Source organism: Rhea pennata, chromosome 2, assembly GCF_028389875.1.
Source record: "Rhea pennata isolate bPtePen1 chromosome 2, bPtePen1.pri, whole genome shotgun sequence".
NCBI classification, from domain to species: Eukaryota; Metazoa; Chordata; class Aves; order Rheiformes; family Rheidae; genus Rhea; species Rhea pennata.
Genome location: NC_084664.1, coordinates 7,730,195 through 7,753,382, shown reverse-complemented (window position 1 = coordinate 7,753,382; position 23,188 = coordinate 7,730,195). Strand labels below are relative to the sequence as shown.

Below are 23,188 nucleotides of genomic sequence, written 5' to 3'. Positions count from 1 at the left end.
CTGCTGAGCTAACCCAGCACCGAAGGAGGCAGAGGCGGGCGTCGCTGAAGAGAGGGTGACGGCACCCGCCGCAGCAAAGAGCGGGACTTGGCTGGTTTCTAGACCATCGTAGACATTATTCGGACTGGTCGCTTTGAGACCGGTCACTCCCGTCATGGCCTCTGTCTCAGGCTGATCCCAATCTTTCCTTTCGTGCGCTGGCAGATTGCTGAATCCCTCTACCACCATGTCAGTAAGCTGGAGGATCTTTCTAACTGTGCATTAGTCTTAAAAATTCTGTAAAGGCTCTTTTGCTAACAAACTTGTTTGGTCTGGATGCAAAAAACTCAGAAAAAAAAAAAGAAAAGAAAGAAAAAGAAAAGAAGAGCTAGAAAGATTTTAAATGATTTCTCTTCCAGACCTCGTGTATGTGATAATGAATGTTTCCTCCTCTGTGCTTCCATCTGCTCTGGCAGATCGTCAGTGATCTGGGTTGAGTAATCTCTTTGGAGCTCCAGCCTGGGAGACAGCCACGTGATGCACGTAATGCTTTACAGCAGCGTGAACAACACGGCGCGTTCTTGCAGAGGAAGAAGCAGAACGGACTAGTCCGACAGCCCTCCGCCTTGAGTCGGTTCCTGTCCGGCCCCTTGCCAGCCTCCTGCAGGACTTCGGGGAAGTCGCTCTGTGCAACGAAGTTACAAATCGTGCGGCTTGCATCTTTGGTGTAGTGCTAAAGATAAAAATGTGTGATAGGAGAGCTAAGCGGTGGTGATGGTCTGTGAGCAGTTTATCGCCTTGAACGGCAGAGTTAACAGGGCGAGTTTGCTGGGTTTTGCAATTATTCATAACGTAAAAGTAAACAGGGTACTTGTCCCTCAGTCACAACTAAGGATACTTCGGAGTCATTAATTTATAGAAAAAATAAGGGCAAGTTTTTCTTCTTTGGTAAAATTTTTTTTTAAGCCCTTGAATTGTTTCTTAACCAGCAAATGAAGATCTGCGGTATTTGTTAGGGACTGGATGAACACGCAGACCTGGGGCGCAATGTGGAGATGCTGTGCAGGAGGTTGGGAAGCGTCTGTACCCGGTGGATTCCTCCAGTTCTGTTATAATCCCCTTGCTGGAGCAGTCCCGCTTGTGATGGCGGTGTAGCGTTGGGTGATCCCTCAGGAATTTCTCCTTCTGGCGTTATGCCTGTATTTAGTTCGCTGGATTGAGATCCAGTCCTGTGTAATGTCTTTAGTTGCTCCTGTCAATATAGAGCCTGTGGCTGTTTAGTAAGTAGTTGAAGCCCTTGCTGTAGCTGCGCAAGCCAGTCGTTGGGATTTGGGGAGCTTTGTGCTTGCGTTCGATGAGCGATTCGGACCAACACCCATCTAGAGCTACCAGCCCGTGTGTTCACTGTCAACAAAATGGGGTTGTCCGGCGTTAACAGATGTCCATGCTGTGTAAACCCCTGCACTGAAAGGCAGCTTTAGCTAGTCTGAACGAGGTCCTCAGGCTCTCAGCCCAGACCAGGAAAGCTGCACGGAAGGAAACTCCTTTGCCATCGAGCTGTTGCAGGCTTGACCTTCGGAGCTCCTGGTGACTGGTTCATTCCTTGTCTTGCAGCCAAACAGGGCGAGATCCCGCTTTGTCTCCTCGCTGCAGATCAGGAGCATCATCAGTGAAGTTGTGGAGTCAGGACTGAGGAAAACTTCTCAGGCATTAGCCTCCCTGTATCCGCTGTGTCGTAGGAACGAGCCTGCTGTGGGATCCTGTCAACCCCAAAATGGCACTGTCTGCCTTCCCTGTTGTTAGGGAACACTTCAGCTGATTTTCAACCCAAAATAGCAGATAATAATGATTCCAAGCGAGACGAGTCTCTTGGTCACCTTAGTTTGTGTGTATCTAGATTCTTCTGCTCATTGCAGGGAGCAGAGGGCTGGACAGAGAATTTGAAATGACTTTGAAATCTTGTCTTCGTGGCTGGATGTCAGGATGAGGGCGTTGCTTCAAATGTGCATGTTTTTCACCAAATTGTATTTTGTCGTAACTGAGCCCCTCCCCCTTCTCACAAAGAAGTGAGAAAAATGCAAGGAGGAAAATGTTTCTAATAAACTTTGCTGCCTCTAGTATTTCTTGTAAAAGCTCCTGCTGAGATGTTTGAGAATTTACGAAGTTTTAGGATTTGTGTTTGTCACACTAGACATACTGTAATTATTGGATCAAATACTGGTTTGCTCTTTGGAGCCCAGCGAGACTCTGGCGTATGGAAGAGCCCCGTTTTCACATTACAAATGATAGCGCTGAAAGAGCGAGCGCTGCAAATGTGCGCAGCACCGCTTATTAATGAGATGTGGGGAAATGATAGGGTTACCATTTGGATGGGATCAAATTCATCCGTCCCAGCTTATTGGTCTTTTCAGATATGTACTCTGAGCCTGAAATACAGTATTTTTCTTCCTAGAAATCATCAATATACCAACTCTACCATTGCTGTTAATCCTATTCCTGCTGGTTCATATTGTAAGCCCTGGAAGGGTATAATAGAAAAAATATCGCAAAGATACCAGCAATGTGCTTTATCAGTAATTTACCAAGTGAGCTGGAGAATCTAGTATACACCTTTGGGTCTTCTAAAATTAAGTAAAATTAAACTTTCATAGTTTTCAAGCCCAAGCAGTGCCAGCCCGACAGCTTCAGAGACTGAAATCTGTTTTAATGCACAGTGAAAGCAGCATGAAGCTTATATAAAAAAAAGGAATAAAGACAAAACCTCATTACAGTGAAACACTTGGTTATGATTATGGAAAGTAATTGAGCCCAGCTTGGAATCATAAACTCGAAATTCTTTTATGGAGTGTGAGCTGGCCTCGCACCAGATGGAGAAACTGGTAGTTCGTATTTCTCTTTGAAAATGCAGGCAGTATGGTCTCTTCAAAGAGTGTGCAAGTGGTGTTCAGGCAAAACGTGTTTCTCTTGTAGGGCATTGCATCACTTACAGTCTAGAGGATTTTGTTTTTTAAAGCAAAGTTTTCTTTTACGTATTTCTTTGAGGGTTATTTTAATATTTTCCCAATTTTCTATTTATATAAAATACAGTTGCAGTTAAAACGAGTGTGGTGTTATGAGGCCTGTGGGCATGCCTCCCTACCAATGACAGTGATAGGAAATGATAATTTTACCAGCATTTGTCTACAGAATTGAGAAGAGAAATTTAGAGTAATTCTAGCTTAAGGATAATTTTAAGGAGGACAAGGCAGAGAACAGTGCTGTGTTTTTGCACAGTATTTGCACCATCATACAGACTTTACACCTCCTTGCGATGAGTGGATCAGCTATTGCGTTTCAAAACTCTGATGACGCAGCCATCGCCTGCTGGTTGTGCTCCACTCTGCTACGGCATCTTCCACATTGCCAATAAGGGCAGGAGACCAAACCTTAACCCTCAAAACCCAGATCTACCTTGTAGAACAAATCTTTGCATCACCTTCAAAACAAGGAAGATTTTTGTTGCGTTTGGGACTAAAGGATCACCTTAAATCAGTGCTGTGGCAGTGGAAGGATGCAAAATGTGCTTTTATCCTGGGAGAAGGGGAATTGAAGAGCAGGAAGTGGCAAGAAGAGGGAGCAGCGCTCCCCACCTCTGAGCTCTTTCCGGGGCACCTGGGAGCAGTAGAGGCCTTTCGCAGGTTGGACTGAAGGTGCCTCTTGCCCTGACCCTCCTCTCTTCATGTGCCCCTCTGAATTACAGAAAGATAGTGGAAAGAGGTGTCTCTCTTTCCCTTGCTCTGCTCTAGTCTCCACTTAAGAAAAATTCCTGCTGCTTCCGAAACGGGGGAAATCAAGTGTGAAGAGAAGCAGATTCAGCATGTTGCTTTGCTTGGACAACATGTCTGCATAATGTTGTTTCGCTCGAGTGTCCAGGATTGTAGGGAAGCATTTCATACACGTGCACATGTGTTGGTTCCCTCTCCCAAAATCAGTTTATTAAGATGTTGTGTGCTTGGCACCTCCTAGAATGAGGTGTTTTTTTTCTCCTGTGGCTCAAAAAAAATATAACGTGCTATAACTAATTTGGGAGACTTTAAGGTAGCTCGACAAGAGTCCACTTCATGGTTGTTTGGTAGGGATTGGTGGTTTTGACCTGCAGAATTTAGATGGCCTCAAAGGAGCTCTTTGAAGCCCAGCTTTTTATTATTAGTTTTACAAGAGCCTTCCATTGGAATCATTAAGAAGATGTAGTAGCTGGTGTAAATGCTCTAATATCTGCTCAAACATTAGCTGTGGGAGATAAAATGATCATACTCAACACACATACTGGTTTTTTATTTTAACAAATTACTGTGAAAGTCAGTGCTGTCTCATTTTCTGGTAGCTCTGTGCAGAAACGTTAGGGTCTTACCGCCTTTCTAAATTAGGGGAAATGAGCCCTCCTGGTGCAATGGCCCTGCTGGAAAAGGTCATCAGCTACTAAGCTACTGTTTATCCTTGGCTTTGGCCAAAAGGGGGCTGTTTCTGTGCTGAAGCAATACCAATTTTTATCTCATTAAAAAGGGATTTAAATTATTTGGTTGCTGATGACAGTAAGTCATTCTCAGCAGTACTTTAGCCACTAAGGAATGAGGAGGAACTTGATGTCCAGATCACGTTGGTGGTGTAGGGAGTGTTGTTTGTGTCTTTGGCCAAGCGAAGGCTGGCAGGGGAACTTGGTAACCATCTCCAAATGCATAGAAGGCTGCTCCAGAGCAGAAGGGAACGATCTGTTCTCCATGTGCACAGCACATAAGACAAGAAGCAGTGGACTTAAATTGCAGCAAGGAAGAGTCAGTTTTGATATTGGGGAACTGTTTTTCAAATGAGAAAGACTGTAAAGGCCATTGCTGTTATGGGAGTAGCTTGAGAGCTGGCCCACAACACAGATCATGACACAGAGCCTGACTCAGGCTTGGTGGCACAAGAGTGGCAGAAGGCAGGGAAGGGACAAGGAAGATGGAGCGTGCAGAGCTCAATATGACTGTCACACAAGTCTGGGCAGGGCGTGATGGGCTTGGCACTTCTTACAATGAGAAAAGTATTTAGGTAACCCTGACTTTCCCCTACTGAGCCTTAAACACTTCTTCATTGCTCCACCTGCTTCTTCTTTGCACCAGATTAGCTGTGAGCCCCAAGGGAAGGGTTGGAGAACAAGCTTCTAGAAAGCAGCATGCAAACAGGTTGCAGAAGGTTGTCGTTTGGTGAAAAGCACTGAGATCTTTATATGCAGAGCTGAAATTTGTGGCTGAGGCATTCACTGCTGAGAGCACAAAGACTGGGTTAAAAGGGGATAGGAGGACAAGTCAGGAGGGGGAAGATTGTGAAGAGCCTTAACTTAGTTGTTCTAGTTCCTCGCTTGGATATAGTGACAGCCCTACCTGGAAGATAATTAAGTGTCTTGTTAATAAGTACGTTGATTATTTTATTTAATAGGTTGAAGAACAAAGTAGCCCTCTGTACTGCCCTCTCCCATGTTCTCCCTAGAGTAATGTAAGCAAGTGCTGAAGGTGGCTGAGGGACCTGTTGTCCCTTCTGCAGCTTTGCTCAGGCTACCTGAAGCCCTGGGACATTCTTGCACTGATGCCTTCGTGACACACCTCTTTCTGAAAGACTGTAGCTTGCAAGGACACTATGTTGACAGAAGTCTTTTCCCCAATAATTTTGGCCATTTTTTTTCTTCTTTCTAATGATATTAAGTCATGCCAGCAATCGTGGGCATGAAAGAAAGAGGTATGCTTCTTTGGGAAGGGAAAAGGTGGTATGTCCTTTAGCTCCTCCCAGGAATGAAAAAAATGAGACTCTTGTTATTCATACAGGGTTTGATTTTTGACAGAACTGATCCTCAAGTTCAAGTGAAGTCTGGAGGAGAAGCTCATGCTCTGTAACTTTAAAAATAAAGCTTTTTTTTTTTTTTTTTTTTTTTTTTTCCCGAGCATTTGCTTTTGCTGTAATCTTAGAAAGACTGGGCACGGCAGTTTGACCATGCCTCGATTTGTGCCTGCACTTGTTTCCAGCTGCTCGAGATCCAGCCCACACTCTTCAGCCCTTTCCTAAAATGAAACAGCTCTACATCTACAACCTCGGAGCCAACCATAATACGCCCCTGCCCCGTACGGGGGAGTAAGAGCCCCGTGAAAATTTGTCTCTTTAGAAAGACCACAAGGCAGATTTTAATCCGCTCGTGTTGCAAGCGGCCGCCCTGCGCGCCTCCTGCTTTGCAGGCAGCAAACGTGAGCGGGGCGATCTCTGCCCGGCGCATACGTACAGCCGGTACGCAGCCCCGGCTGCAGTTTCCAGAAGGTATCTGCCTTCTTTTTATGAACTGGCAGCAGCTCTTGCCCATTAGTCTGTTAGTCATTAGTCGCGGAGGGCCGGGCGCTTGCGAGCTCGTCGATATGCAGCTCTACTACGCCGTGGCCGCGAAGACCTAGCGCGCGTGAATCAAAATAGTTGGGTGATGTCATGGCCCGGTGCGAGCGTGCCCCGGCCGCCTGCTGCCAAGAATTGTCTGTACCGGCGCGGTTTCCTTTTACAGCCTTTTTGAAGAGTCATCATGCAGAACTGCACATGACAGTTGCCTTCAAGAGGGCCGGGGGCTCCTTTGCATAGTTAGTGGTTTTTAAAAGGAGGGAACTTCTCAGCCGGTTACTGACCTTTTCCGCCTGAGCTGATCCACCGGGACATTTTGCTTCGGTCTCGGAGGCTTCTGACGGCTGGTGGATAGGAGCTCTGCTGCTGCAAGGAGCACAGACGTCGAACCTCTCCCGGCGGCCGCAGATATTTGCAGGCTCGTTACTGTACGCTGCAATTAAGACCGGCAGAGCCTTGCCTGCGGGGCCGCTCTCTGCAAAGACTAAACCAAGCACGTTTGAGCTGGATTTCCAGCGCACCGCGCTTTTTTCTTTCTTTTTTTTTTCCCCCAGCCACATGGTCTTTCTGAAGTTTTATTTCCTCGCACTCGGGCTGGCGGTGTAAGCGGCGCCTTTCCCTGCCCCTCGCGCTGCCTTTCGGTCCGGTCTGCGTTTTCTCCTTCGGTGCTGGGTATGCCTGACAGCTGCTGCTGCTGCTTGGGTGCATGTTGCAGCTCATGAAGCGTTTTGGCAGTTTTAGAGGAAGCAAGAGAGGAAAGGAGCAGTGCAAAAGCTCTGAGAGGCGCCAGTCCGACCCTCGTAGCCTGCTAGGTAGGGACCGTCTGCGTTCCCCATCCTCAAGGACGTTACTCCGTGGGAGCGTGCAGTGGGGTGGTATCGAGTTTTGCACTTCCTAATTTCACTGACGCGTTGTGCGGTAAATACTGGAGAGTATTTTTATGGGATTTTGCCCCAGAGGGGAAAAGCTAAGCTCACAGCTGTAACACACATCAGAAATGATTTTTAGGGGAAGCGTTACAGTACACTTTGCAGTAAACTTTATGAAATGCAGTCTACAGGGCTGTCAGCTGTGTACTTCAGACTAGTGTAACTTTAATTGAAAAACTGTAACTAAATGATGAGTTAGGGCCAACATTACAGCTTGAAAGACAGATTTTCAGTAGAGAGAAATTGCATAGCCATCTGATAAGTAATCCATTTTAAAACATGTCCTTGTGGTACTGTAGTTTCCAATGCAGTTGTGCTGCAGTTGCAATTAATTGCAGTTTCTCAGTTAGAAGTTTCCCTGGTTGTTGATACAGGACAGGTGCTGAGTTGTGTGGGAGATAATATCTGTGTATCAGATAAGGATAAATTGGCTGGGACACAGGGAGTGTTTTGGCAGGATCTAGACGTGTTTCTTAAGGCTGCTGGAGGAGTATAATGTTTAATGTATTTCCTACGCTGACTGACGGGAGTTGTTTTAGAGCTCTCTGGTTCCCAGAAGACCATGAGTTCTGCTGAGAGACTCTGTCCCGTGACTACAGTGCTTTAAAATGATGTTCTACTGAGTCAGGCAGACAAGTTCACTGAGGCTGACGGCTCTGCAAGGCTCTTTTTACCCTGTGTCAGGCAGGAGTCACTGCATTAAACTCAGCAGAATGACCAAGGTAGGAGACGTGCTGGACCATATGGACGGGCTGTAGAGGTGCATGCGGATTTAGCAAGGAGGAGTTGCTATTGATGGATGAGGAGTGGCTGTCCATCCAGAAAGCTTGATTTTCTATTATTTACTGTTTTGAAATTTATTTGGTGATCATTTGAGTTGTTTTTAATGTCTCCCCCTAAAAAATGGTTTTCTTTTTTTTTAAAACCTATTTTATACAATTAAGTGTTTTTAAACCTAAGGTACTGCACCTCATTCTGAATTTCCCTAAACCAGTCTGAGTGTGTTTGTGCTGAAGTGATGTTAAGCTCAAGCTGATGCGAATGAGATGCAACCCGGTCTTTAGAGTTTCGCAGCGTAAGCGAGATATACAGAGGCAGGTGACAGAGCCTTTATGCAAGAAGGGGGCAAGATCTGTTTTATAGATTGCCCAGATCTACAGAAATATTCTCAAGTTCTGATTCACACTCCTAAATTCCCGTGGGCAGAAGCATGTGTGTGACTTGTTGACTGAGTGATTAATGGCACTTTGAGCTATTAATTAATCTTCTTCCCCATCAATAAGTTGGCGATAGCCAACATCTGCAAAAGGATTTGATGCTGGTATGAGCAGAGCGTTGCAACTAAACTTCCTTGGAGGCGAGCTCTGAACCCGCTGCTAATCTTCCTCTGCAGAGAAAATAACTCATCCTGCAGCAGGAGCATTGGCTATGGGAACCTTCCACATTTTTGATAGGGTTATAAAAAGATCTGAAAGCGTAATAGGCCAAAAAATATGTTCCTCCTTCATTGTCCTTTCCCAAAGTTGGCTGAAAAGTTTCGGTGTTGTGAAAGGGCTTTACTGTATTTTGGGCTCCTCGGTGCTGTGAGTTACATGGTTTGTAATCCAATAGGTAACGAGCAGCCTAACTAGCTTTGAGGAGCAGACTCTCACGTTAATCTAGCTATGTGGTACTCAGACAGAATTATAAATACATTTACGCTACCAAATTTGCATAAATTATTCCTGCAAAGCACAACCAGGTCAGTTCCCTGCTTCACCTTGTCCTCCTGAATGGAGGCCACCAAGCTGCTGCTGGGATTGCCTCTGCGATCCCTCCGGAGCCTGGCTTCCTCTCGGGAAGCAGGTTAATGCTTGCAAATGCTTTTTTTTATTTAGGATCATGTAGGAGCATTTGCAAGAAGCAGCCTCAGTGGCTCACCTGGCTCGGGCACGTGCTGGTGCCTTCCCCGTAGCAATCTGAGTTGTGCTTTCCAAGCAGAACGGGGTGGAGGTGGCTACGGGAAGCGTTTCGTGCCAGCGCGGCTCCCGCAGGGCGCGCACCGGGCTCGGCCCGTGTCCGCTCTGCTCCTCCTCTTGCGATCGTGCAGGTGCATGGTGGTGCATTCAGCCGCGGGCTTGCTGAATGGTTTTGATAATTCTTTTCAGCAACGAGATGGGCAGGGAAAGATAGACAAAGGGCCAGCGGTGCCCCAGAACGGCGTGTTCTGTCACTTCTGATTTTTCTCAGCCACCTCCTGTAAGAGTCTGTTCATCTTTGTAAAGAGGCCTGGGCCAGAGTGCTTTCTTTCTTGGGGTATGTGCCATTGCAAAAAAATGTTTCTCAAATAGTGCTTTCTTATAGAAATCAGTTGAGCTAAGCCCAGTATTTCCTCTGCACCGATGAAGAGGTTGACTTCTCGGCAGAGAAGTGGAGGTAGAGTTGCCAACCATGGAGATAAACTAGGATCTCTCTAAGTCCCCATCAGTCCCCGCATGCCGAGTGAACAGCGAGAAGAGACCTCAGCATGGCCCAGAGCAGAGCAGAAATGGAGAGCATGTAGAAAAGTGAAGGAAAGTGGCGTGAACAAGAGTGAGATGTGAACGTGAGGAGGAAGCGCTGCGAGGCGAAGGTTGGTAGCTTTGCCCGTAAAGAGGAGCCACCGGCAGAGAGATGCGGGAGCTTGAGGTCTCCACCAAGTGGCAGAGAAGGGCTGGGATTTTCACAGCTGCAATGTCTGGAATTATACAAAATATACCCAGCCTCGAGGTCCCAGCTGCACATTTCCTCCTTCCTGCCACGGGTGCCAGGTCTCTGCTTTGTCCCTTCTGACCTGCATGGGGATGGGGGGCTCCGGGGTCTCTAGACCTAAGGTACTGGATACTGTATTTTGGAGTATGTTTAAAGCATCTTTGTGGTTCAAGTCCTATGGAAACGTCTTCTCCACATGGTCAGAAACGCTCTGAGTTTCTTCCACAGCTAATCATTGTCCTTCCCTGATAGCTGGAGCCGGGGGTGAGTTTGGGTTGTGTGTAGAGCAGAGAAATCATGGCCTCTTCCCTCCTGACAGCAGAGATGGGACGATCACATGGGTGACTACTGTGTGTGGTTACCATGTTATGCGTGACTCTGCACCCAGCTTAGATAACAGTCCATGGCATGGAGTTACACTGAGCCAACAGGCGCACGGCTTACAGCGTTTAAGTGCAATGATGGTGCAAATGTAGAACAAGGCGATGCTTCAGACTGGCTCCAATCACATGTTGTCAGCACAGTTGAGATAGATACTGGTTGCAGGTTGTTGCACCGAGAAATGGCAGGAAGGGGGAAGTGGCTGCAACAGGAGGCACCAGCTGAACTCCTGCTCCTCCGGCCTGGGGAGCTGTAGCCCATCAGACATTTTCTGCCAAAGCAGGTGGTGCTAGTGGTGGGAGGACCCGAGCTGAGATGTTTGTCATTCTGGTAGGATGTTTCTGATATGAGGCAATGGGGAAGAAACCATGGTGACAAAATTCCTGGAGAAATGAGAGTGATGAGGTTGCTGTGCATTCCCGGTGTACGGCACTCCAGCGATGAGAGTAAAAGACAAAAGAACGGAAACTGCTCCTTAAAAGCAGCTACAAGAGACTGGTCAACCATCAGCATCAGACACCGGGACCTCTTCACTTTGTTAATGATTTTCTCAACTAGTTTTCATGCTCTGTTGAGCTGACAGAGGTTTTAGAAAATGTGCAGCCCTGACTGATCAGTGCCAATTAATCTTGTACTAAAGAGAGCTCCAGGACCTGGGAGCTGTGAAGCTTGTGCAGCTGGTTGTCAGGGAGCAGAAAAGCAGAGAAGAGTTCAGTGAAATATCGGAGACCTTTTCCCACCCTGTTCTGCTTCCATGTGTTCGCTCTCCTGCTGCTTTCTGGCACACACCAGCAGGGTAGATACTCACATGAATCCTCACACCCAAAGGCACTCTGAATGTGGAGAGAAGGGTTGTAGCCATGGAGCAGTACAAGCAGCAAGGTATTTTCAGGCAGGTGTTGGTGTATGCCAATAGCAATAAACCCCACAAAACCTCCGCTAATTTGGTGGTGGTTCTGGTTAAAAGCAGACATGAGATTCAAAGCAAGGTACATTGAGCAGAGTCCTCCGTCTGCCCTGGTGCAGAGCTGGACCCTTCCCTCGCCCCTGGTGCAGAGCTGGGTAACCTCCTTCCTCCTGAGCCTTTTCATCACCCTTATGTTGCCTTAAAGGAATGTAGGTTCCTCAGAAAGAGTTATCTGAGGGTGCCAATAATCCAAGTAATTTCTTTTCAAACATTACTTTTGTCTGAAAGGCAGGTGATTGATAGATGTGAAAATGCAGTAAGTCCTTTTGAAGGACAGACTTACAGATTATTCCTACAAATGGATCTACCCACTGACGCTTCCTCCCCAGCCCTGCGGGGGCTCCATGCAGCTCTGTGCATCTATTTGCAATGTTCGATGCAGAATATTTATATTACTGTAAATGACATTAGTCAGCATTGCCATGCTGATGCCAGTAATGTCTCCAGTGGGTGAGATGAGCTGGGCCAGCCTCAGAGCAGAGCAGGACATTCCCTTTGGTGGGGCCTTTTGGAAACGGTGCTGGTTTTAAGCAGCAGGAGTGCCCGGGGGTCCTTGTGGCTATGGACCTTCCACTGAATTCGGCTTTCAGGTGTTGGACATTAGTGCCTGTCAGCGCGTGTATTTGCCTCCCCAAGGCAGATGCAGCAGAAAAGACACTTCAGTTTATTATTGTCTTTTATATATAAGGTATATTTTTCTTTAATTTTGATGCTATTCAAATGGTGTCATTTGGCAGAACAAGAGGAATATTATCCCTGAAAGACAAAGAAAAACTAAAAGCAAATCTTGGGATTAAATCTAGATAAAGCAGTGAAATACAAGTATGAGGCGAAGAAAGAAGATTCCCTGAGGTTGAAGGTCACTTCCAATGTACAGAGGAAATCTGTATATAAGCCTGGAAAAATATCTGTGTTATCTTGTCATATAATTAATTATTTGATTCATTTTTTAGTTATAAAGGTGAAATGAGTATAATGCAGACAACACTTACCTATATGACATCTTGGTTTAAAGACTGCAGCCTGGAGTCCCTTCATGCTGAATGCTAGATAATCACCATTTATGTGCCGAGAATCACTGGAATTACTGATTTCAGTGTGTGATCAAGATTAGTTTCAGCCTTATTGTACCAGTTTGGAGTAGTGTTGTGATTTTTTTCCCGCTTCTTCTTTACTTGTATTTTTCCAAGGCCCTGACTTTCAGAAGAATTTCTGTATGAGAAGCTGTTATCCTAGGTTGACTTCCAACTTGATCTGAGTGTACTAACCGATACCACAATTTATTTGCACTTCCGTACATCCATATTATAAATGCTTTTGCCAGAGGTTAAAAGCAAATTTCCGAAACAGATCTGTTTGCACAGCATAAAATTCCTCTTGACAATAGCATTTAGGCAGGTAGGTGCTTTTGTTTAATTAGAAATCAATGTTTTGGACTATTGACTCCCTGCTCAAAGTTTCAGTGAATTGCCCAAGAATGCAATTTAAAAGATGTTGTTAAGGCAGCTTGTTTGTCAGGTTTATTGGATCAGCAAATCCCAGGAATTACTAGGATTCAGCTGTTTTCTACGCGGCTACTTTCACCTTTATTCCTGTCCAACCTAAAAGCAGCTCAAGGACTCAGAAGTGCTGTGAGCAGTGTGATTTAACTTCTCAAAATTGTTTTAGCCACTTTATTGTCCTTACGGAGCTGCACTGAAACGCGAAGGCTTAAGTCTCAAGAGATGAGGCTCTGCTCCGTGAGACATCACCGTGCTGTCGGCAGGCTTGGCTTTGAGGCTTGGGTTCTCCATGCTGGCAAGGTCACGTGGCCTTACTTGGTGCGAGGACACAGCCCGGCAGTGCATCCCACGCTGGCACAGAAGAGTTCCCATCTTAGTCCTTTTTCTGCTGCTCTTACTTTGGTACAGTTACAGTGATTTAGCTCCAGGATGGATGAAAGGATTAGCTCATGTTAATTAAGAGCATCCTGTTGTTTCTTCAGAGAATTTTCCAGGCGTTCAAAAACTGCTGTTTCCCAGGAGTATGTTCTCAGTGTGGTAACAAGGAAGCTTTTGAAATGCTCAGAGCTACAGGGATTGTTTCATGGATCCTGTCCGTCTGGCCCCATGGTTTTATTTTGGTCAGTGAGGGAATTATGGTACAGAGGACTCTTGGGAGAAGTGCTGCCTTTCCTGGCTGTGGTGCTCTTGGAGAGGGACGGGATGATTTGTGGTGTCTCTGTTGCTTTCTGCTGGCTCCGAGTTACTGTGACAGCAGGGGGAAAGCTGCAGTGAATGCTGCAGGCCTCAGCTTAGGTGCAGGAATGGCTGGGGGCTGCCTCTGACTTCTAGGGCCGTGGGTTAGTGCAGTAGCATCTGTGTCTCCCACATGATGGATAGACATTGGGCCTTCAAAAAGCGCTAGCGGGAGGAAAGCTTCTGCTGCACGCATTTGTAGATATGCAAACATCAGAGACTTCTGACTCTGACATTCACTCGAGCTAATGGGAACAAACTTAAGAGCTGATACTACACCGTGCGCAGTTCCCAAGTAGATGCAGCCATCACATAGGCTGGCAAAATGCTAAGAGGTGTCAGCAAGAAATAAACTGAGAACTAGTCTATCGCAGAACTCTGGAAGGAGATGGACTTCCATCATACAGCAAAGTTCAATTCTATTTCAGTGTTTTCATATAATGCTGTCTATCCCACAGGCAATTAAAACTCTTGCCAAAATTGTTATGTGTGGTATAATTAGAGGTAATGAACAAGATTAGTACAAGAAACCAATTTAAGAAATAGAGATAAGGGAACATGGGTAAGTGAGACGCAGAGTCAACAGGATTCATGAGACAGATGGACATGGTGAAAGTTTGAAATTGCAAGGCTCTTGCTGCAATAGTGGCAAAAACATAGGGTGTCAGAGGCCAGGACTGTGCTAGCCTCACTGACAGAAGGACTGAGCTTTAAGGGTAGGAGGTTGGAATAGTACGGATGTTTTCCAAGGGAAATACCTGAAACTAGGTATAGTCAACACTCAGGAATCAATATTGGGACTAATATTCGTTAGTGACCTGGATGACAGAGTGAACTGTCAACAGGTCGGTGAGAGATACTGAATTGGGTGATAGTTAGCACCCCGAGCAACAGACTTTCAATCTTGAGGGACCTTGGGAAACTTGAGGATTGGCCAAGAGAAATCTCGTGAACAAGAAGTGCCTCATCTGGGGTGAAATGATTGAAATGATCTGATGCTGGGCAGTGACTGAATAGCAGCTCTACAGAAAAGGACCTTGGGGTTATGGTGGATACCATGTTGAAAATGATCCAAACATCTACTGCCATTATGTCCTGGACTGCATTAGAGGAATGGAGCAGTCCAGTCAAGGAAAGTTATCACCCCCCTCTGCCTGTTGGTAGTATGGCTGCACCTGGAGTGGTGTGTCCAGTTTGTGGTACCCTAGTCCAAAAATTGCTTAGAAACTGGAGAGGGTTTCCCTGGAGCATCACTAAGATAGTCATGAGCCTAGAGCACCTGACCTGTGAGAAGAGGATGAGGCACCGGGGCTGTTTTTGTCCAGCAAAGAAAAGGCTAAGGGGCAATCTAATAGCAGCCTGCAACGACCTTGGGTGGAATTAAAAAGATACTAGAGACAAACTCTTTTTGGAAGTGATAGATGGTAAAACAACAGATAGAATTTGTGGCTGAAGAGGTTCAGATTGCATATTAGTAGAAACATGGAGGGTGGTGCTGCACTGGCACAGGTAACCCAAAGCAGTTGTGGACTCTCCATCCTTGGAGGTTTTCAAGAGTCACCTAGACAAAGCATGACTGACCTGGTCTAGATTGATAATAGACCAGTTTCAAGCAGGAGGCTGGAGTGGAGGTGGCCAGAGGTCTGTTCCAGCCAACATTTCTGTGATTTTGTGGGTATCTCAACTGTTCCAGTTGTGAGGAAAGCTGGAGTTGCCATTCTCCTGGTCATGGATCTTTTCCCACCAAATTCTCAGTGTTGACATACATTTGCCCTTGTTTTTATAAGCCAGGGCCGGTTGTACAGCCGATTCATATCAGCAGACCAGTGGAAGGAGAGCACTGTGAACACCAAGGCGGAGCAACACCAAATCATTCGTTGGTCTGACAAAGGCAGAGCGAGTTGTGTAGCATGCAGAAGGCACTCGGAGTTAAAGGCTGCCTTCTGGCTATTTTGTACAAATGAAGTGCGGCCTTGAGAGCCCTGGACAGTTACTAATGCAACCCTGAGCTAAGCAGTGTCTGGGCATCCCTTAGCCGCTGCCCCAGCTGGAGAAGTATTCATTTACCAGCTTGAGGAATTGCAGTGGGACTGGGTTTGTATCAGCTATCTGTCACTATAGCAACTCCTCACTTAACCAGTCCCTGTACTAAAAATAGATCACCTTGATCTCAAGGAAAGAAAACCAAGGGAAATCAAAAGGGACAGTGATACGCGAAAGCTGTGGAGTCAGCTATTGACTCAAGGATGGAGCATTTGAAATCTCTTATAAATAATCTATCATGTAAAACAAATATTTGAGAGGAATCCATCTAATCTGGAAACCTCCCAGCATCAGTCGGTTTGAAGTTTTGGCAAAAGGCATACATTACTTTTTATCAGAGAGAAGTGTTTAGAGTTACCATCGAGCGCACTGGGGATGCTGAAAGCTGTGTGGGATGTTGCTGGGGGGGTTATGATGTGTAAAGGATCTTATCTTTCAGGTAAGCAGATCTGCAGCTCTGTCATTAGATCCAGTAGCCTCATATGCATTTATATAACATAAAGTAAGCCATCAAAATCCCTACTCATTATTGAAATTGTTACTAGTATCTGTGGAAGTCTGTGAAGGATGCAAACCTGAAAAATGCTGAATGCTAGTAGTGAAGTCTCTGCTATCTCATGCTGAAGTTAATAGGAGTCGAGTGTTTTGGCACTACCATGTAGGGACAGGGTCCTCTGTAAGGGAAATACAGATCATACTCAGTAGTATTTTTCCTCCAATCCCAGCTAGTGGTTACCTCTGAAGGTGATGGAAATGTATCTCCATGAAGGGGGTAGTAGCTGGTTGAAGGCAAAATAGCAATAAGATGAACAGCTTGTTCCACAGCTAATGAGCTGCAGAATTTACTGAAAACATTTTTGGTGGAAAAAGAACCAGATTTGCATCAAAACAGTCCACATCTCATACATGGTATACGTGGCACCCAGGAAAGGGTTAATTTAGCTTTCAGAGGTGGCTGGAATTAGCATCATGTAGACAGCAGTATCAGTCAGCAAGAGTTTGTTCTTGATAAAAGGGCAGATTATTTTAATGACCTTTTTGGGTTGACAGTTTGCAGACATAGTTGATACTGAAGTGTGTAGGTACTTGGCTGCCCCTACCTTATATATTATCATAATTATTTTTATTTAGCATTATGAATTACATTTTTTACATTTAGTTTGTCTTCTAGAAAGAAGATAAGCAGTTTTCCTGTGGTAACATAGATCATCACAGGAGTACATCTGTTCAGTGATATTTCTCAGTTCTCATCACTGTAACTTTTCAAACTTGAAACATATAATTATAGAGAAAAAAAGTAGGATTAATTCTTATTTAATTTTTTTTACTTCAGTAGAGATCGACTGCTCTCACGTCACCTGGGGATCTGGCCCATATTCTTTACCTCTTCACTAGGTGCTCTTTTTGATCAGTTTTGGAAATCTGAAGAAACCATACTGCAGAGTAATTAGAAATCCCAAGCACACTCCCAGACTGGACACATAGAAGTGTGAAAATAGAAGTGCAATTCTTTAAAGAGAATAAAGTTGTTCACTGAAGAGATCCAGTGATGCGAAGCCCATAGGCTTACCCCAGGCACGAATCTGGCCTGCTGTCACTGTTGTCTGGGGGAGAGCTACATCAAAGTGCATGTTTGGCTGAATTTCTCAAATATACAGCCATGACTGAGAAGAAGATTAGAGCAAATTAACTTCATTCAAGGTCTTGTGCATTCATAGTTAGCTGAGTCTCCTGGAGATGTTAGTTTACATTAGTGGAGTAACATATATATATATATAAAAATTGTAGTTTACAATATATGCTATATATGCTGAAAGGCAAAAGTTTTCCCAGATCACAGGAGTTATTGCCAGGAAATGCTCTGTTTGGTGCTTTTACTCCCACCTTCAGCCTGGCAGCAGATTTGGCATGGACACAGAATTTGCTCTAGGAATGAGCAGAGCTCCTGGTACTACTATTCTCTCTATAGGACATATTCATGGAAGTCAAATTCTTTTTTCCTCCCTTAGCTGGCAAGACCTCCGGGTGGTCAGAAGAGCTCCTTCCTCTAAAGAGGCTGCTGCTTCCACTGGGCTGCCAGTCTCCCCCTTATCCCAGAGCAGGTGACAGCTTTCTATTGCTGTCAGATTTGCTTTTATTTCCTTGTGTCCCCAAAGGAGTCCAGAGTTTTTCTTTATGTCAGCCAGGTCCTTCTTTAAAAGTTTATGGAGATCCTTTCTGGCAGTGGTAATAAGGAAATTAGTTTATTTGAACTAAGAAACAAAAAGCTTAAAAAATAAAAGCACCGTAGTGTAATTAGTTACAAATTTTCCTAAAGATAACACAGGAAGATACAAAACACAAGGCAAAGCACTGAGATCCCTACAAGAAATCCCAACAGAACAAACTAACCTTGAGATGTGAGAGATTAATACAGGAAAACTGTAATATTCAAAATTAATGAGACTAACTTAGGAGACTCACACAGAAAGGATTACATTATGGTAGCGAGCTCCCAGGTGATTTGAAAGCCTACTATGAAAAACATGAGTGAGTAGCACTCTTTAAAATTTAATTGCAAAACTGTCTGGGAGATAGAGAGATGCTGCTCCTCTGATGGCAGAGCTGGCAACTGGTCAGGGGACCGAAGGACATGCTTGATGCTTGCTCTCTCCTGAAAATTAGGAGAACAGTGAGGCTACATAGATAGAGGGGAAAGTCAACCTAAGCTAGAAAAGAATTGGACTGAAGAAGTCATAATATTGGAGGTTTTCATCTGTGCAGGGATGAGGAATAGCACAAGTCTCGCAGCTGCCAGACAGCTGCCAAGGTGGCCTCCTGGCCCTGGGTGACCAAGCAGATGTGAGTTCAGCTCTCCTGCAGTCCCTGTACAAAGTAACTCTACAGAAGCAAACTTTAAACTAGCTAGTTGAAGACTAGTAGCTCTCTCACTGCCCTGTAATGGAGCTCACAATTTACCGTGCTTCCCAGGAGAGTTTTGCAGCTGTGCTGGCACGGCTAATCTTGGGTGTCTGAGTGTTGTCTTTAAAGGTAACTTTGATCCCTCTTCATTGCATTGCAGGCAGTGCAATTCCAACTTGCAATGGTCAGGTTCTGGTCAGGATTTCAGTCAGGAATCCACCAGGTTTGATCCTGCCACAGGTATTGCAACATCCTGTAACCATGAACAGGCCACGTAGGTTTGGACTTGATGCTTCATGCTTCTGAAATCAGCAACTCAAATCCCTCATTCTAGATTTAAAGATAAACACAAGAAGGAGATTTTGATGTTAAGAGGTGCTACTCAGCCACAGTTGGTGCTTCTGAAAATCAAATTTAATGCCTGATGTCTTTTAATGTCGTGTATAAAGTTTTGTCAGTGATCCTTGACCATCTGGACTTGAGCACCAGGGCACACTGATATACTTGGCTGTCTCACTTACTGAGAGGTTTGGTTAATAGTATGGATAACTCTTTGTTGGTACCATTAGTAGCGTGGTAACTTTTAGGCTCTGGGAAAACTAAGTGTTTCATCATAGTCACAGTGTGTTTGAAACTAGAGTAACAATCACACAGGCACTAGTTTACATTACTATTATTACTACTTTGAAACTCATTGTACATAAGAACACAGGAATGAATGTACCAGGTTAGCACAAACATCCATCCAGATCAGTATCTTTCTGTGCCGGTTGTCAGCAGCACAGGAATAGGGAAGAGTATAGGAACAGGACAGCACTATAATGGTGTTTCCCACTCTACTCTCCCAGTCTCCAGTGCTTTGTGGCTCAGTTGCTGAGCTGAAATTGGTGTGTTCATAGCCCTTGATGAATGTTTTTTTCCCTGATCTTGCTCTGCCATTTAAGAGCACACTGTGTCACTGTTTCCTTGGATTTGTTTGGAGTCTTCCACCCACTAGTTTCATCTGATGCTCCCGTGGTCTTACACTGGAGTACACAGCTAGCAGTCATCCCCTGTCTGCCTTCCCCAGCGTACTCATGGTTTTACAGACCTCTGCCACATCCTTTCCCTACACTCATCCTTCCTAAGCTGAAGAGCTCTAGTCTATTTAGTGCTTCTGTATCTTCAACCTTATCACCCCTTTCTGCAGCTTTTCCAGTTATACTGCATCACTTTGAGGCAGTCTCTGTCTGCACCTTCGTATTATGGAGCCACCTTTTAGCCATAAACAACCAGTTAGACGGAACCAGGCCTCCACGGATGCCACCCTGGGGGCTGACCAGGAGAAGATGCCCCAGGAGCAGGATACCTTTCTTTTGCAGCTCATCCACTTACCTATGCAGACAGTCCCCTCTTCACCAGACCTCTCTGGTGGGTAGCCAGAAGTCTACTCTTGGCCACTCAGATAGCTTCTTACCTGAACTTGGACTTTGCAGTGTAGTTTTCTCGTGTAGTAACTCCAAGGAATTTGCATGGCGGGCCATTTATATAAGGGAAAATGCATTTCTTGGCTCACTGATAGGAAGGTAGCTTTATAAGAACTGTAATAAAGATAGTCAAGGATAGTTGACTGTCTAACCGATGGGAGAATGATAAACCTGAAAGATATTATTACTGTAGATTTAGATCAATAGCTGGAAAATTGTGTGCTAGAGGGCAGAGAAACTATGAACACAAGCTGAACTATGCACACAGGAGCCTATAGTAAAATAATTCCCTAGAAAGTAGAGTTGTGTATTTATTAAGTATTTCCTTGGCTTGGAACTATCTAATCAGTCTTTGTACATGTCAGCAGCACATCCATAATAAGAAAGTGCTGTGTGGATTGTGTGAACTGGAATTAGAGATGTGATAACCAGCTAAACCGTCGGAGACAATGTAAAGGCTGCCTGGCGTTTGCATTCCTCTAGCTGAAGAAAAAAAACTTGCACGTGCAAATGAGTTGCTGGGTTTTTTTCCTAATACATTCTACGTTCTACGTCCCCAAGAGCCTGCTAGTTCACACTGGAGTGCCTCGGTGCCTGATTAAACCTCCCCTAACATATACTGGTGACAGCTTGTGCTATATTCAGTACGTACATGAGGTTATGAGGCAGATATAGGCATGTAGGTGTACACAGGTCAAGGAAAAGATTGCTGAGGTATAGGTAGGCCCTGTGGTCCCCAGCCAGAATGAAGGGCAACTGAGACCGTAATTAGGATTAGAAAACCTGTTTTTTATTCTTACCTAATGTCACAGTCCCTTGGTTTTCCCATCTGTAAAATTCTAGTAAAATTGATCAATCCCATCAAGGTGTTGTGAAACTAACTACAGAGGGATCATGTCGTTTCTAATGTCCTAAATTGTTATTGATTCCTGAAGTAATCAGTCTATCAGCCAGTTACTTTCCCTGCAGCCAAGCTGAAAGGTTTTTGTCTAAATCCTCCCAAATTCTTATTGTCCCACACTCTGTTTGGCATCAGAGCTGTCAAGGGGGAGGAGAGACTGGAAGCAAAAGCCCGATGTTGCACAGGGGAGGTGTGGGGTGCCGAGCGGGTAAAGGCAAGGTCAGAAGTGGATGAGTGCGACGAGTTCAGCAAAATCTGATCCTAAGTTTAGCCATATGTCTCTATGGCTCCCAGAAGCAGGAGAAAGGCATGGGTAAGTGAGCAGTGTGCTGAACATCATACTTCGTCCCCCTTTTTTGGTCCCTACGCGTACACACACTGCCCCTTCTTGCTACGGCAAGAAAACAAGGCAGAAGTGGGAGAGACTTGAAATGCAAAGCTTGTTCACTTTAAAGGATTTGTGATAAGAGCTGCCCTGAAATATAGCTGAGTGGGGACATAGCTTCTCAAAGCTATTCTTTAGCGTAAACAGTTTTAAGCAGTTCCTGGAAATAATTATCTCCATTTGTAAAATGATGTTGCTCTATAGATTAAGGGCATGCTCCCTGCCAAAGCTATTTATCAGCCAAATGGAGCTGGTGGAAGTTTGGTGTGCTTTACATATAGACTGTGGTTGGGTGACTCTACCTAAAGCAAGATTAAATACCAGGTCAGCTGCAGTGGAGCAGACTTCTGTCCCCTGTGCTGGGTGATGTGACCCCAATGTGTAGACTCTCCTGCCTTGAAACTCTGGATATTTAAGTTCTCAGGATTACAACCTGGGGGAGGGAGACAGAAAACTAACCCTATATGCAGCCCTAAAGGCACATGGGACGTTTCTGTAGCCCTCTTTCTGTTTCTAAATGGCAAGTGTCTGGGCTCGTCCAACCTAAACGAGCATCTTCAAGACAAGGAAATAAGAAGGGAGATTAAATGCCTGCAAATAGAGCACAATTTAAGAGAGAGTTTGAAGAGCACATAGTTAAGACATGAGAACACAGTGTTCACTGGTGTATTGGAAGCAGGAACTCACATGGAAATCTTGGCTTTATTCCATTATTTAGTGGCAAAAAACATGTTTCAGGACAAGAAGAAGATGTGGGGAAGCTGATTATGTTCTTTGCAATAATATTCTTCGTCAAAGGCACTGAGAGGCAATGCCTTCTTTTATACAGAAATATGAGATGACAAAGGCAGTAATACACTTACGCAGCAACAAGCCCCAGCTCTGCGCTGTTTACACTGGCGTTCTGAAGGATTTAAGGATGAAATAACTGAACTGTATTAAAATGCAATATTTCGGAGGAAAATGACATGACGGAGCAGATTGTTTTCCTCCTTCCCTCAGTCTTTGAGGCCTCTCTTGAACATTCAGAAAAGAGCTGACAAAAGAAATCTGACTGATGTGATTTTAAAATCCCTTATGAGAGGCTGTTTGGGAAAATGAGCTGTTACAAAAAGAGAAATTATTGCAGCAGATCAAACTCTTGAGTTGCCTTTGCTGCACTGGTAGCTTGAGCTTCACTCAGCTGACTCCTGCTCACACGCAGGAGTTTCTTACTTTGATTGAGAGATGCTTTGAACCTGAGCTCCTTGCTCAGCTGGGGATGGTTGCTGCTGACACTCAAACTACTAAGTGATGATGCAGCTAAGTCACAGGGCTGCTGCTGATTAAGTCAGTCAGGGTATTTTTTTTTTCCTCATTCACAGGGAAGAAGTCAAATATAGTTGTTTCCAGCTATCAGTGAAGACAGCCTTTAAAAGAGAGGGTAGGGGCACCAGGTAGTCCATTTTAAATAGGGTAAGGAGGTAACAAGGGGATGCTGTGGGGGACTGTACCAGGACTGGTGTTAATAACAGGGCTGTTTGGAAAAGATTAATAGGATATATGTAATATTTTTTGTGTTACTTTACCCCAAACAAGTATTTTAATTTCAGTTCTAAAGAGTCTTTGTGATCTGTTCTCCATACGTGCCATGATGTGCTTTGGCCTGCTTGAGGAGGGAAGCAATGAGTCATAAGAGGTGCTGGGGGTTCCTTAGGTGGTGGTATCTGGCTAGGGAGCTCCACCAATCTGGCAGAAAAAGGCAGGTAAGCCACACACATTCTTGTTCTAGGGAAAAATGAGACATTCCCCATATATGGGAACTCCTCAGTGCTGATCAGCTGCTGAGAAAATGCTGAGTATTTCTGCCCATGCTAGTTTTTAGAAGATAGAGGCAAAC

At 44.9% G+C, this 23,188-nt stretch overlaps 1 protein-coding gene across 3 annotated transcripts in view; it reads left to right on the top strand.

Annotated features, from left to right (window-relative positions):
• The window catches only part of PRKAG2 (protein kinase AMP-activated non-catalytic subunit gamma 2), a 216,322-nt gene that overhangs the window by 95,551 nt on the left and 97,583 nt on the right, over nucleotides 1–23,188 (top strand). Inside the window, exon 1 of one of the 3 annotated variants that reach the window (XM_062568791.1) lies at nucleotides 6,631–7,181. The exons of the other annotated variants lie outside the window; for them this stretch is intronic. Coding sequence (XP_062424775.1) covers nucleotides 7,076–7,181 — 106 coding nt within the window. The 5' untranslated portion in view covers nucleotides 6,631–7,075. Of the gene's footprint in view, nucleotides 1–6,630; nucleotides 7,182–23,188 lie in introns of those variants that run through there. 3 annotated transcript variants of the gene reach the window in all.